Source organism: Triturus cristatus, chromosome 2_2 (assembly GCF_964204655.1).
Source record: "Triturus cristatus chromosome 2_2, aTriCri1.1, whole genome shotgun sequence".
Classification (NCBI taxonomy): Eukaryota; Metazoa; Chordata; class Amphibia; order Caudata; family Salamandridae; genus Triturus; species Triturus cristatus.
Genome location: NC_140582.1, coordinates 1,044,503,814 through 1,044,518,399, shown reverse-complemented (window position 1 = coordinate 1,044,518,399; position 14,586 = coordinate 1,044,503,814). Strand labels below are relative to the sequence as shown.

The 14,586-nt window shown below is 45.4% G+C and overlaps 1 protein-coding gene across 6 annotated transcripts in view; it reads left to right on the top strand.

The window, feature by feature from the left end:
* SH3BP2 (SH3 domain binding protein 2) overlaps nt 1-14,586 on the top strand; it is a 300,470-nt gene that overhangs the window by 184,528 nt on the left and 101,356 nt on the right. For all 6 annotated transcript variants that reach the window (XM_085642526.1, XM_085642525.1, XM_085642528.1 and 3 more), the window contains one exon: nt 7,092-7,231. In XM_085642526.1, the coding sequence (XP_085498652.1) occupies nt 7,096-7,231 (136 nt within the window). In that variant the 5' untranslated portion in view covers nt 7,092-7,095. The remainder of the gene's footprint in view (nt 1-7,091; nt 7,232-14,586) is intronic.

Sequence of the window (14,586 nt, the reverse complement as noted above, 5' to 3'; positions counted from 1 at the left end):
GTGGCGCTTTTCTGATGCCGTTCATATTTTTAACCCATTCGCTGTTGTGCTAGGCCCATTGCTGTTGACTTGTAGAAGGAGGAAGGCAGCAGAATCGTGTTTTGACAGTGGCGGCCAAGGCAGAGGTAGCGAGGCCTCTGCTTATACACACCGTCCCCTTCTTCCAGTCAAGAGCTTTTAAGTGGCTCTTGGAGTCCTTCCTCGGCCCCCATCCCCAGCTGCTCTGCAGGCACAATGGAGGCTGCACGTTCACACTCAATGCACACAAATATGCTGCGGTTGCCCGTCTCACCAGGCACATACAATAATATAAAACATAACTAAAAACTTAAAACATCCCAAAGGCGAGACCTATTGGCTATGCCAATGCTTGTTAGGTTTGGCGTGGCCTATGTAAATGCCAAAGCTTAATGCTAGTAATAAGAGCTGTGCGATGCAAAGTGCTATTGTGGACTTTGTGGTCAGTTGGGCGGAAGGTCTTAGCCTCTGGTCCCTGTTTTCTATATGGTGTCTGCTGGTTTACTGGTTTGACCCTAGTAGAAAGCAAGGGCTGCTTGGGAGCTTGACAATGAACTTACCTGAACATGGTAACAAGAAATTCATTTCAAAGCGCTCTCACATCACTTGTCGCATTATAAACACGCATTCACAAAGCCAGTAGGCCTGGCCTTCACCAGCTGGCGTGATAGATTTTTCATTATTTCTTATTATAAAGAGGGAGAAAAAGGTAAAAATGTGCAATTACCTAAACGTGGCTGGCTTGTGCTTGCCATAAAATATTACATTTAAAAAACATTCATCGATGCAGCTGTTTAGTGATGATTTCAAACAACACGCCTTTCAGTTGAACCATGCATTTTATTATCATTATTGTGACGTAGATGAGAACAAACCACAGTCTCAACCACAAACTCAAATCGCTGGCAGCATGTTATCTAAAACATTTTTAAAAACAGTGCAGCCAAAACAAAAGACAGTATTTCAAGTTATTTACAGAAAACGAAGCACCCTTTCAACCAACCTTTCAGTGTACGAGAAAGAATCTATTTGTAGGCGCATTTGAACAATGTACATGGGCTTTGTGTAGTCATTCAAAGTGAAGGGGGAGGATGGGTGGAGTGGGCTCGCCCTCTGCCCCGTGCTGTGTATTGTGGTGGGCAGCAGCAAAGTGGAAATCACAACTGACAGACAAGTGAAGGATGCCCACCGACCAAAAGTCCCTGTATGTATGTATTTTGTTTGGGAAAACAATAGTCTGGTGCACCAGGCTAAAGCATTCTCAAAAGCCAGACCTAAAAAGTACTGCTTTGGATGAATTTTGTACAGAGGAAACATTAACGCTGGCTGATGGTGCATGTCCACCTTCAAAGACGCTGAAACCAGTAAAACTGTCGTCTAGCATGTCTTTGTATGACAGAAACACCTCCACTGCTGCGTCACTGGGCATATAGTTCCATTCTCTTCTAAGCTTTCTCTATCAGTCTCCTTTAAAGATGTATTTAACTCCATTTGAAGCAGCTCTTTCTCTTACTAAAGGGTCACACAGAAGGCATGTATTGTAGCCTAGCTGTCTACAGTGCAGCAGGTGCAGTGGCACCGTGGCTCTGAGGGATCCAACGCGCCCCCAACCATTGCTGTATTTTACTACCAAACCAGCGAATGGAGGCCCATTTTCCTTGGTTGCACTAGTGCCCTTGGCACCCCGCGGGACACCAGTGGCCATGAGCGCTTCAAGTGAAATGGGTGTCTCTACGTATTGTTATTCCCTTTTCGGGGGCGCTTTTTCTGCCACCAACAAAATGGCGCACTGGGCTAATTGTTCTCTGCTGAAATCTGTGATGACCTGCACCTCACCCCTTTGGTTTCCGGAAATCCAACTCTAAGCCCGTAGCCTTCCGAGGTCAATGCATTCAGTGACCTATATATTTGGGATTGTAACACCTATTCTGCACAGCTCTTAGAAAGGGCAAAACTATGACCACGAGCGCTCTTCAGAACCAAGTTGCTGTTAAACACTCTACACCATCCACATAATTCGTTCCTTTTTAAAGTTACTTGTGCCTGATCTAGTATTTGTATTCATGAACAGAATAAAAGGACACGTCCCATCACATGTAAAACCAAGGTCACAGGTGTGCACAGATATTTCTCTTTTCTTCAACCTGCATCAGATAATTTGAGCAAGTTGAAACCTGCGATTGCGTTCTTAAGCCTGAGGTACAAAAAAGCTGCCATTAGAAGATTAATAAACTATAATAATTGGTATTATGCCTGCAGAAGTTTGTCATTTAAAAAAAAAAATGCTAGTAAGTCATGAACTATCATTACAATAATGACACGTTTTGAAAAGAGTAGTCTGGATGTATCTTAAACGCTCACTGCTGACGTCTTCTGTGACTTGCAGGTCACCACTTGGAATTCCAGAGAGGATTACTCTGTCTGTCAGAGGTCTAACAGTGCAGTCGTGTTATGCGCTCATAAACGCCTACTAGTGACCAGGTTGACTCGCGGCTAAGTGTGTGGGAGTATGCGCTTCATAAAACTAAAGTTATGAGAATACGGTCAGGTTTGTAGAGTTTGAAAGATTTAAGTGGTATTGAATTTTGTCGACCCTGGAAGTAAGAATGATTGAGTAGGCCCTGGTAGTTTTTAACTTGGGTTCTTAATGTAACACTCCTATATCTTAGATGTTGCAACCTTCAGTTTGCCTTTATGGTGTTTCATTGCCAGTTCTAACAGACCTTACTCGTGGCCCAAAAAGAAAGTTTGTTAATATGGCAATACTTTTTCATGTTACCAGGTTTAATCTAGAGAACATCTCTAACAACAGACTGTGCCCCGGTTCTTGGCATTGTGTTATTTATTACATTTTTATTTTTCTGCTACAAGTTACCAAGAGGCAGTGTGGGAGCGCTTATGGTCGTCGGGACAGCTTCCATGTCACCTCTCTTTACCTTTATCCATTGTAGACTGATGCCGGACGTGACGTAGAAATGCTGCCCACTTACATTTTTGCCACTCTGTGTGGTAAGACAGTACGAAGTCTCTAGCCACACTACAAACCTGTGGAAACCCATGTTACATGACACAGGGGAGCGAGGTGTTGGCACTAAGCACTTCGTTATCTATAGCGAGGACATGTAATAGTACGGTCCAGATAGTGTTTGTGACCCGGTCCATGGAACCCGAGGTAATAAAAACAAGCGTGGTACGAACCACACTACTATACTTAAATGACTCACTTACAAACTGCACAGCAGTGCTGCCCATTACTCCGCGTGATAAACTTGTATATTGCAAATTGAATTTTTCTTAATATGATCCTAGACACGTAGCATGTGACAGCAGATGAAGGTTGCAAGCTACATCTAGACTGCGCGTTCCCGTCCTTTACAGAGCATGGACCGTACTGGGTGACAAGATTTACCTTGGCATGCTCAATACTGATGTGCCCAGGTGAAAAAATATAGGCACTATTTAATGTAAATACAACCTCTTTAATCCAGTCTGCTAATTTCCTTTTTGTTCATGACACATGGGCCCTACATAGTCTCAAGATTTTCCCTTGCCTTTTCAATATTACCGTACCCAGGTTTCATCATGAAATCCTTTTTACAATAATTCACATGTTTCTACTTATTCTGCAGTACTGTCGTATTTACTGCCCATTTGCTCAGTAATCCTTGGTAACTGATGAAGTACACCTCCCATCTCTTAGTGAACTGTTGGACATGCTTAGATCCGTCAATCATCCCTTAGTGATCCTAATGGTATGCTCAGTTCTGTCACTAACCCCTTAGTGATCCTCGGGGCATGCTCAGATCCATCACCCATCCCGTAGTGAACCTCTGGGCATGCTCAGATCTGTCACTATTCCCTTAGTGATCCTCAGGGCATGCTCAGATCCGGCACCCATCCCGTAGTGATCCTCAGGGAATGCTCAGGTCCGGCACCCATCCCGTAGTGATCCCCGGGACATGTTCAGATCTGTCACTAATCCCTTAGTGATCCTCAGAGCATCCCCAGACCTGGCACCCATCCAGTAGTGATCCTTGGGACATGCTCAGATCTGTCACTAATCCCTTAGTGATCCTAGGGGCATGCTCAGGTCTGGCACCCATCCCGTAGTGATCCTTGGGACATGCTCAGATCCATCACCCATCCTGTAGTGCTCCTTGGGACATGCTCAGATCTGGAAACCCATCCCATAGTGATCCTTGGGACATGCTCAGATCTGTCACTAGTCCCTTAGTGATCCTCCGAACAAGCTCAGATCCATCACCCATCCTGTAGTGATCGTCGGGGAATGCTCAGATCCGGCACCCATCCCGTAGTGATCCTCCGGGAATGCTCAGATCCGGCACATATCCCGTAGTGATCCTCGGAAAATGCTCAGATCTGTCACTAATCCCTTAGTGATCCTCGGGGCATGCTCAGATCGGGCACCCATCTCGCAGTGAATCTTGGGACATGCTCAGATCTGTCACTAATCCCTTAGTGATCCTCAGGGCATCCTCCGACCTGGCACCCATCCAGTAGTGATCCTTGGGACATGCTCAGTTCTGTCACTAACCCCTTAGTGATCCTCAGGGTATGCCCAGATCCATCACCCATCCCGTAGTGAACCTCGGGGAATGCTCAGATCTGTCACTACTCCCTTAGTGATCCTCAGGCCATTCTCAGATCCGGCACCCATCCCGTTGTGATCCTTGGGACATGCTCAGATCTGGCACCCATCCTGTAGTGAATCTTGGGACATGCTCAGATCTGTCACTACTCCCGTAGTGATCTTCAGGGCATGCTCAGATCCGGCACCAATCCCGTAGTGATCCTCGGGACATACACAAATCTGTCACTAATCCCTTAGTGATACTCGGGGCATGCTCAGATCCATCACCCATCCCGTAGTGATCCTTGGGACATGCTCAGATCCATCACCCATCCTGTAGTGATCCTTGGGACATGCTCAGATCTGGAAACCCATCCCGTAGTGATCCTTGGGACATGCTCAGATCTGTCACTAATCCCTTAGTGATCCTCCGGACAAGCTCCGATCCATCACCCATCCTGTAGTGATCCTCAGGACATGCTCAGATCCATCACCCATCCTGTAGTGATCCTCAGGACATGCTCAGATCCGCTAAGGCCTGCTCAGATCCATCACTCATCCATTAGTGAGCCTCAGGACAAGCTCTGAACCATCACTCATCCGTTAGTGAACCTCAGGACAAACTCAGATCCATCACTTAGTGAGCCTCATGTTGATCACTAAGGGATGAATGTCAGATGAGAGCTTATCAGAATAAGTACAGATATGTCACACATCATGCAGTGATACGCAGCACATGCCTAGATTCGTCACCCATCCTTTACAGAACCTCAGCGCATGCTCAGATCAGTCACTCATCATGTGATCCTGAGGACCTGGTCAGATATGTCTCTTTCCTTAGTGATCCTCAGGACAAGCTCAGATCTGTTGTTAATCCCTTAATTATCCTCAGGGTATGCTCAGGCTTGCCACCCATAACTCAGTGATTCCCCCGGGATGGGAGAGAGACCCTCAAGAGAGTAAGGACTTAGAAGGGTGACAGCTACAGACTGTCAAATGACGATGCTTACCTGCCCCCTCCATACCTCCATTGAGGTTTTTCTTACAGTTACTTTGTTTGTGAGGGTGTTGGTCTAAGTGTGCACGGATATCCGCACGTGTGTTGCACGTTCTGCATGGTCAGTGGGTGCATGGATGTTTATCTCTGTGCATGCACTATAGAAACGTCACAGATTACCATTGGCAGTGTTTGTTAGGCATTGGATCACAACCATAATGTCCCTCGACTGATGTTCTGTAAGTGTTTTCTTATGTTTTTCCCCATAATTACTGTTGTTTGTAGAATTAGGTTGTTATAGCAGATTGTATCAGTTAGCTCTGAGTTTTGTAAGCTCGCTTAAGACGAGGCATGCTGTTAACACAAAACGCCATGGTAGTATAATACAACCTGACATATTACGGTTGTAGAAAGCTTGTTAATCTTACATGGGATTTTATTAGGGGTCCAACGCAGTTTTCAAGCCGCTCTAATGACAACCTAAAAGATTGCTGGCTAAGTGGTTTGTAATTGCCACTAGAAATCTAAGATGCTTTCATTGAATTAACCTAGCTATGTTCAGAATTGCTATGATGCGGTGTGGTATTTTAAGAAGCCAATGTCTTAGCAGAGATTGGTTGCGGAACATCGCCCAGGAGCTGAGGGTTAACCAGTTGCTGTTCTGCCATGACCTGCATGTGCCACAGTCGAGGTGCCCCTTCCAAAACATCTTAACTAATTAGGACATCATGTTGCATTTCCATACCAGACATGTCCTAGTTTCTCTCTTGTCTATTTGATGCTACTCAGAACCCCTCAATTAAAAACATCTGTGATTCACTGTTACCTATCTAGAAGTCTGCACGTTATTATTTTAGTACCCTTCTCATTAGCACTGTCATTCTGGAAGATGAAGACTAACAGGGCCATCTAGTCTGCCCATAGCTTTGCCCACTGTGACATTTTAGATTCCTCGTTCTCCAGTACTGTCTTTACTCTCACAACGATTACGTCCCTCCATCAGGCCCATGGCTTTTCAAACAGGGAAACGAGAAATCAATGAGTGCTGCAGACTGGGAACCACCATCACTAGCTATGCCCTTGCATGCAGTAGAAGTGTCATCCTAAACAGTGAGCCCCTCTCATACTGTTAAGTCTGGTGGCCGGCCTAATCACCATATATCATTGGGTTGTAGAGAACAGTATCTCTGTGACGGCATTGAAGAGCTTAGTGGGACTGCAGCAAGGGGAAAAAGTGAGACCATGGAAGTAGCCTATGATTCCCGAATTCTGTGAACAAAAATAAACAGGGACTTTTTGGACGTGTCCTTTATGCTTAGTACAAACACTTTGTGTCTGGAATCTCTGATGACCTGCTTCCTTGTGGTGCAGACAGTTCACGTAACTTATTTTATTGGTTCAAATAATTTTCCTTCTGAGCATCACCAGAGAATGTGTTCTGTTCATCAAGATCCTTACAGATGTGTCTGTCTCCTCTATTTGCAGACTAATGGCGGCCGTAGAACTCTCCTGGCCCATTCCCATGAAGGCCATTGGAGCGCAGAACCTACTAACCATGCCTGGGGGAGTCACAATATCCGGCTACCTACACAAGAAAGGAGGCACACAAATCCAGCTCTTAAGATGTAAGTTAAGAAAGAGGTGTGTCTGTTGTTGTCCTTAATATAGCAGACATTTTCTGAGGTATCAATGTACGACGGACATTCTGGGGGTATTTGCCTTCTTTCGTAGACAAGTGTGGTCCTAGCATTGTCCTATCACACTAGGAAGGGCGTGATTTCTGTTGAATTTCCTCTATAGTTAGAAAGTATAAGAAATATCACAACTGACAAAACGTCCTATATCTGAGAACTATCAGATTTTTCCCTATTTTTCAAGATGTGATAATTTCCCCAAATTAATTTTGATAACCATCCCCATCCTAGAGTGTAGGTCACAGGGAGCACAAGAAATCTCTGTTTACGTTCCTAAGAATTAAGTTCTGACATGTTGATAGACTGTAGTAAATAAATAGAGTCCTTGAAGGCACTTCAAAACTCGGGTCATTATCTTGTGACCTGAATCAATTTTCCATGCCTATAAGAAGCAATGGATGGAAACCCTTGCGATCGACCATTTGAATTGTTCCTCGATCACATACTGAGATATGTGGAGCTGTACCAGTGCCCTTCCTGCGGGGCCTTCTCTCTGTGCCATGTTTGTTCGCTGGTACTAACTGGCCAAATTGACCTTCCTTTTTTGCCACCATCCAAATGGGACATTCCCGGATACAGAATAGGATGCATATCCACCTTTGTGATTTTTCTGGAAGTATCTGTTTTTGACCAAGTGTTAGTACAGCGTCAGTGTCTAGCTACACTAATATTACAATTTTTTCTTTGCTGACATCTGCATCTTATTCTGTTTCTGGTGGCTTTGTTGGTGCAGTTAGTTGCTGGTCATTTGGAACTGGCCTTCCTGGTGTCATCTTCTGTGGTAAGGGTGCCTTGGGTGCATCCCAGAGCTGTGTGATGGTGAGACGATTGACAACCTCGGACTGGGGACTTGAGCTGGCAAAACAGTCTTCTAGCATTCCGATGGTGGAGGATTCAGCGGCGCTAGACTCTCAGAAGTCAGATTTGTGTAAGCTCTGCTCTTGAAGTGTCAGACTTTCTCAATTTTCTTTCAGATCCTCTCCATGGCTGTTGTGCATTTTGAGTCATTGTTGATAGTAACTGAAACCTTGTTAGGCTCTTCTGGGTAAGGGGCGGTGTTCTGCTTGGGTTTTCGGATCAGATAGAACCCGCTCATCAGAGCCTCACTAACCCAGCCAGAACGTTACCCCCTCCCTAGAACCTATTTACAATCCTGCAACCACATATATCTATCACCTAAGGACAGGGGATTCCTACTATGCATACCAAGACCTCTTACAATCGGCGGCCTCGCGATCCCATACGGATCCAGACCTCTCTGCCCATACGACAGTATCACAAGTGGTGGCCTCGCGGTCCCATACGAACCCAGACCTCTCTACCCAGACGGCAGTCTCAGCACAATCGGCGGCCTCGCGATCCCATACGGATCCAGACCTCTCTGCCCATACGACAGTATCACAAGTGGCGGCCTCGCGGTCCCATACGAACCCAGACCTCTCTACCCAGACGGCAGTCTCAGCACAATCGGTGGCCTCGCGATCCCATACGGATCCAGACCTCTCTGCCCATACGACAGTATCACAAGTGGCGGCCTCGCGGTCCCATACGAACCCAGACCTCTCTACCCAGACGGCAGTCTCAGCACAATCGGCGGCCTCGCGATCCCCTACGAATCCAGACCTCTCTGCCCATACGACAGTATCACAAGTGGCGGCCTCGCGGTCCCATACGAACCCAGACCTCTCTGCCCAGACGGCAGTCTCACAAGTGGCGGCCTCGCGATCCTATACGAATCCAGACCTCTCTACCTAGACGGCAGTCTCATACGACAGTTCATCCTATGATCACCATAACATACAAAAAGGGAATCAGTCTCACTATTCATCAGATCACACAAGGATTGCCAGTTCATGCATAGCCTGTTCTCAGGTTCGAGGGGCTTCTCTTTCCCTTATTCAGTTACCACTTACCTGATCAGGGTTAACATCTGTTCATGTAGCCGCAGCTGACTAGAAGAATAGGCTACCCTCTCATACAAGAACACGCAGCACATGTTGGTTCACTACAAACTGGATACTTTATTACTCATTACATACACAATCACATAACATTACGATATAACACATAACCTGCAAAGAAAAGTGAAAGATTAAGTTGTACACTCTAATAAGAAAGGGTCGACATCACCTTAGTAGTATGTAGCCTGCACTCAGTGGTCATCTAGGTTCCCTTCTCGTCTGTGCCTCGGCTCGCCTGGAATCACCCTTCTCCGAGTCACTGGAACCTCTTCCTTATCGGCTACTCTCTCCTCTCTGGCTATTCTGCTAGGAAAGCATCTGTCTCTCGGTTCTTCTCCGCCTTCAAGATGGCGTCTGTCTTCCCTGGATTAAGTAGTAGCTTTACTGCTAACGGCTAGATGCCGCCTATGGACTGAACATGTAACTGCCTCAGACTTTCACTAATATAGAGGTGCGTTTCCTCATGGAAAATTCCGGCCTGTAACCTGCCGCCCACCAAATTCTTGTACCTCCCCGTACCAAGGACACGTTCCCAGCCGGCCGGCCTGATGTAGTGTCTTCGGCATGAAGAAAAATACAATTCTTCGATAAGGGCCGGCCTGAACCGGATCTCTCCAAGCGAATAACACCTCATAACTAAAACATTACGTTTGACCTAGAAGCATCCCAAGCTGCCGGAGCAGAAAGAAAGATGGAGTCTCTCCCGTTTGAGGCCTACCAGGCCTGAATTCAGCACAGCTCCGTGAAATACCCTCACTACAGGACAGGTTATCCCTAATACTAACGAATCTATCCCCTAGGCTATCTGTGCAAGCCCTGATCTATGGGGAAGAGCACAGAATCATGTCGAAGTGCCTAGTAAATAGGCTCCATTCACTACTCTAACCCTTAGACTTGAATGGTAAGAGACTGGAGTCACATTTAATCATCTTTTCCTCACAAGAAGGCCGGGAAAATCGAGCAGAACATTTCACCCTTGACTTCAGTCTATTATACATTCATTAAACAGAACTAATATCTGTGGAAGAATAATATGAAACAAGACTAACTGATCTATGTCTAGTACCAGGTGTGCAGAATTGAAGTAGTGAAGGAATACACTGAATAAAGCAACAGATAGAAATCAAAATGCCGATAGTAATCAGAATACCTCCTAATATTTGACGTAGCATATGTAAATCAGGTAACCAATTAAAGAGCCAGTCAAACCAGCCCTGGTCAATGTGTTTTCTATCAATGTGAGCTTGAATGGATTTTGTATGATCCGACAAGTTAAAACAACAAAGACCCTCAAAATCAGAACAATCGTGTCCATGTTTGAGCAAAAGATAATCAATGGCCGCTCGATTTTGCAAGATAGCCCTACGTTCACCCTGGGCGTCTAATAGCATGTCAGACAGGACTGTGGAAGTATGATTGATGGATTTTACCATCCAGCAGGCCATTTTCCCAATAGATTTGGCATTATAAACTGCCAAAGCAGGAACACCAACAATTGAAATAGCCAGGCTAAGGTATTCAGACTTGGAATATAAATGCAAAGATGAGTCACAATCCTCCTGTAACCTCACTGTATCTCGAATCACACGAGAGTTGGCATTCGGATGTGAGGAAAACATGAGCAAGCTCAGTCTAGTAATGGCACAAGGGCCTCCAGAAATATTTGCGGGGATATATGGCCAGGAAGTATTACCACATGAGAAAAGCCATCCGGCAGGTAGTAACATCGTGCGATAGTGACTGGGGGTAACTACCATACTCTTGCAAGTCATGTTATTCTGAACAGAAGTACATGTTTTCGGTGTCCTTTGAAGGCACAAAGTTCGTTCATGAGCGGTGAATGAAGTGGCACCTTTCAATTTTAAACGCATACATTCAGAAATCGCACTAGGATCACAAGAAAGGAAAAAACATAAATCACCCTGTGTGATATTATAGGTAACTATTTGGGACTGGATGGGCGGTATCGGGTCTGACAGTACAGTACACAAGGGGCAATACTCATGGGCAGCGAAATCGCCCAGAAGAACATTGGGGCGAGCATTTGATATATTAAAAATATGAGTCAAAGTCTCCAATGAAGCAGGGACAGCAACTAAACAAGTTGCCAGAATATCCGTCACCGATCTCATCGGTGTCAAGCAGAAATGAGGGGCTTTAGTCACTTGCTTGGCCAATGTAATCCAAAAGTTCGGCGACGAATCCCACGCAGCGAAGGAACGCGACACTCGGGTTCTCAACTCAGCCCGGGTTGATGGGATCCCTCCTCTCTCGTCGTACCAGCCCAAAAGGAGTCCAACGCCGACACATCCTGCAGCAACAGTCCGGAGAATGATCTGAAAGAGAATCAAATACAGGCATTATTCATTCTCGTAAGTAACATTTGTCAGCCGGGACTGCTTCCCAGCTATCTTTCCCTGGTCTCATAACTAAAATGGTGTTGTCTTGACCGGTTGCAATGACTTCTGCTTGTTCAGGGGGATTCTTAGGCGACTGCACCCAAACTCTGGCCCCAGGATTATCTGTGGAGCCAAAACCTTTCTGGCCTCGTACAGTTAGCAACGTTGGGGCAGTGCCTTTTGTCATCTCACCGCTGAAAACAGGCATTATTAGCAATTGAGCCACTCGGTCAGTTTGATGCATCAGTAAGTCAACCTCACTGCTATTCAGCAGGAGCACCTTAATCTCTCCCTGATAATCACTGTCAATGATTCCTCCAAGCACCTGAATGCCTTTTACAGCCAGCCCCGATCTAGGGGCGATTAATCCGAAATTTCCAGTTGGTATATGAACACCAACACCGGTTTCAATGATGACTCGATCCTTACTTTTTATAACGGTGTCATTCATGGCATGCAAGTCTAAACCTGCCGACCCTGGGGTCGCTCTACATGGAGCCAAAGCTCCGGGAGTAATCTCCCAGTACATCACAGTCTCTCTGATCTCATTGGGCTTAGCATCAACATTCGGAGGAAACAAACGCATAAGTGGGGATTCAGCATTTAGAAAAGGACGGTTATTCAAAATCAATAGCGCTTGAGGCAAAAAGTCTCGCCAATTCTTATACTTGTCATCTGTTAATTTGCGCAATTGGTCTTTCAGCAGGCCATTCAACCTCTCCACAAGACCCGAGGCCTGTGGATAATATGGTATATGAAACACCCATTCAATATTGTTTTCCACACAGAATTCCTGTACCAATCTTCCACGAAAATGGGATGCATTATCAGATTGAATTTGGAATGGCACACCATAATACATCATAATCAATTCCAATGTTTTAATAGTATTCAATTGGGTAGCTTGCTTACAGGGAAGGGCCACCAACAGGCCACTGTATGTATCAACAATGGTGCAAACATATTGACAATTCCTACTCATAGGAAGTGGACCAATGTAATCAATCTGCCAAATTTGAGCGGGCAATTTCCCGCGATGTAAATAACCTTTAACAATTTGGGGCACTTTGCGCTGCCTGATATGCTGACAAATGGGACAATGTAGAATAACATTTTTGATTAAATCTAGGGGAATATAAATTCCTCGATCAGCAGCCCACCTGCTAGTGGCTTTCTCTCCAAAGTGTCCTGCTTTCTGGTGGGCCCATTTCGCCAATCCCGCAATATCAGAATCTTGCGTGTCCACCACTGCCTCAGCAATTTTAGATTTCTCATCTGCAATGTTATGAAAGAATTTGTCAAGAGAGTCTATCGGGGTATGAGCATCCACATGGAAGATTGTAACAGTACTCTGTGGGAGCATTTCCCAAATCTCCTGCCATAATTCTTTTCCCCACAGTTCTTTTGAATGGATTTTCCAACTATGGGAATGCCAAGTCGGTAACCAAACTGCCAATCCATTGGCAGTAGACCAAGAATCGGTGAAAATATGACATGTGCCAGGTAACTCTTGTTTCAGAACCTGATAAACAGCATAGAGTTCAGCAAATTGACTGCTCTTACCCTCACCAGTTGTACTCAGCAATTTTTGTGTGATCGGATTATAGGACACTGCCTTCCAATGCCGTTTCGTCCCTATGAACCTTGCTGAACCATCCGTAAACCAGACATGGTTTCTGTCCTCTGCGGACAAATCATCAAAAGGTTTACCCCACTTAACAGGAGACTCCTGTACTAAAGGTACGGAACATTCACTCTCAGTCTCAGTTGATGGCGCCCGTGCCACCTGCTCATGCAAAGATGCAACTCCTTTTTGTCCCACACGTGCCCTGTCTTGTATATACCATTTCCATTTAATCACACTCGCCTCTTGAGCGTGTCCAATTCGGTGAGTTTTCGGCGAACTCATAACCCACTGCATGATAGGAATTTCAGGTCGCAAAACTATATCATGTCCCAAAGTCAATTGCTCGGTATCCACCAGAGCCCAATAACATGCAAGTAACTGTTTCTCAAAAGGTGTATAACGCTCACCAGCATCAGGTAACTTTTTTGTCCAGAAACCTAACGGTACTCTACTCTTGCCTTGTTTCTGCCACAAACTCCAATTCGCATAAAGGCCTTGTACAGACACATTCAAATCCACCTCACCATCACATACAGGCCATAAATCCAGAGCATGTTGAATTGCTTCTTTTGCCAGACTGAACGCATCTTGCTGTGGTTTACCCCATTCAAATGCATTCTTTTTACGAGTGACCTGGTACAAAGGGGCCAATATTTGACTTAAATGAGGAATATGCTGGCGCCAAAAACCAAACAAGCCAATGAAGCTTTGAGCTTCTTTCCTATTCCTCGGAACTGCAAAATCAAGAATTTTCTGTTTAACCTGAGGGATCACTTCTCGGTGCCCCTCATGCCAATTAATGCCCAAAAATTTCACAGCCTGGGACGGACCTTGTAATTTATCCGGGTTGATTTCCCAACCTTTCTCACGCAAGCACTCAATGACTCTATCCAATTGGGTCTGAACTTCCTCTTGTGATTCGCCTTGGATCAAAATATCATCAATATAGTGACATATCTGAATTTGCGGATGAACCGGTACCTCAGCCAGACGCTCTGCCACCAGCCGGTGACATATCGTAGGACTATGCACATAGCCCTGGGGAAGACTTCTAAACGTCATCTGACGCCCGTTCCACGTAAAACTGAATTGTTCCTGACACTCAGGGGCAATCGGAATCGAAAAGAAAGCATTAGCAATATCAATGGACGCATACCATGTACCTGGATGTTTTTGGATTCTTTCAATTAGGGTAATAACATCCGGTACTGCAACAGTCAAAGAGGGTGTGTGTCTATTCAATTCTCGATAATCAACAGTCATGCGCCAAGAATTATCACTCTTACGTACAGGCCAAAC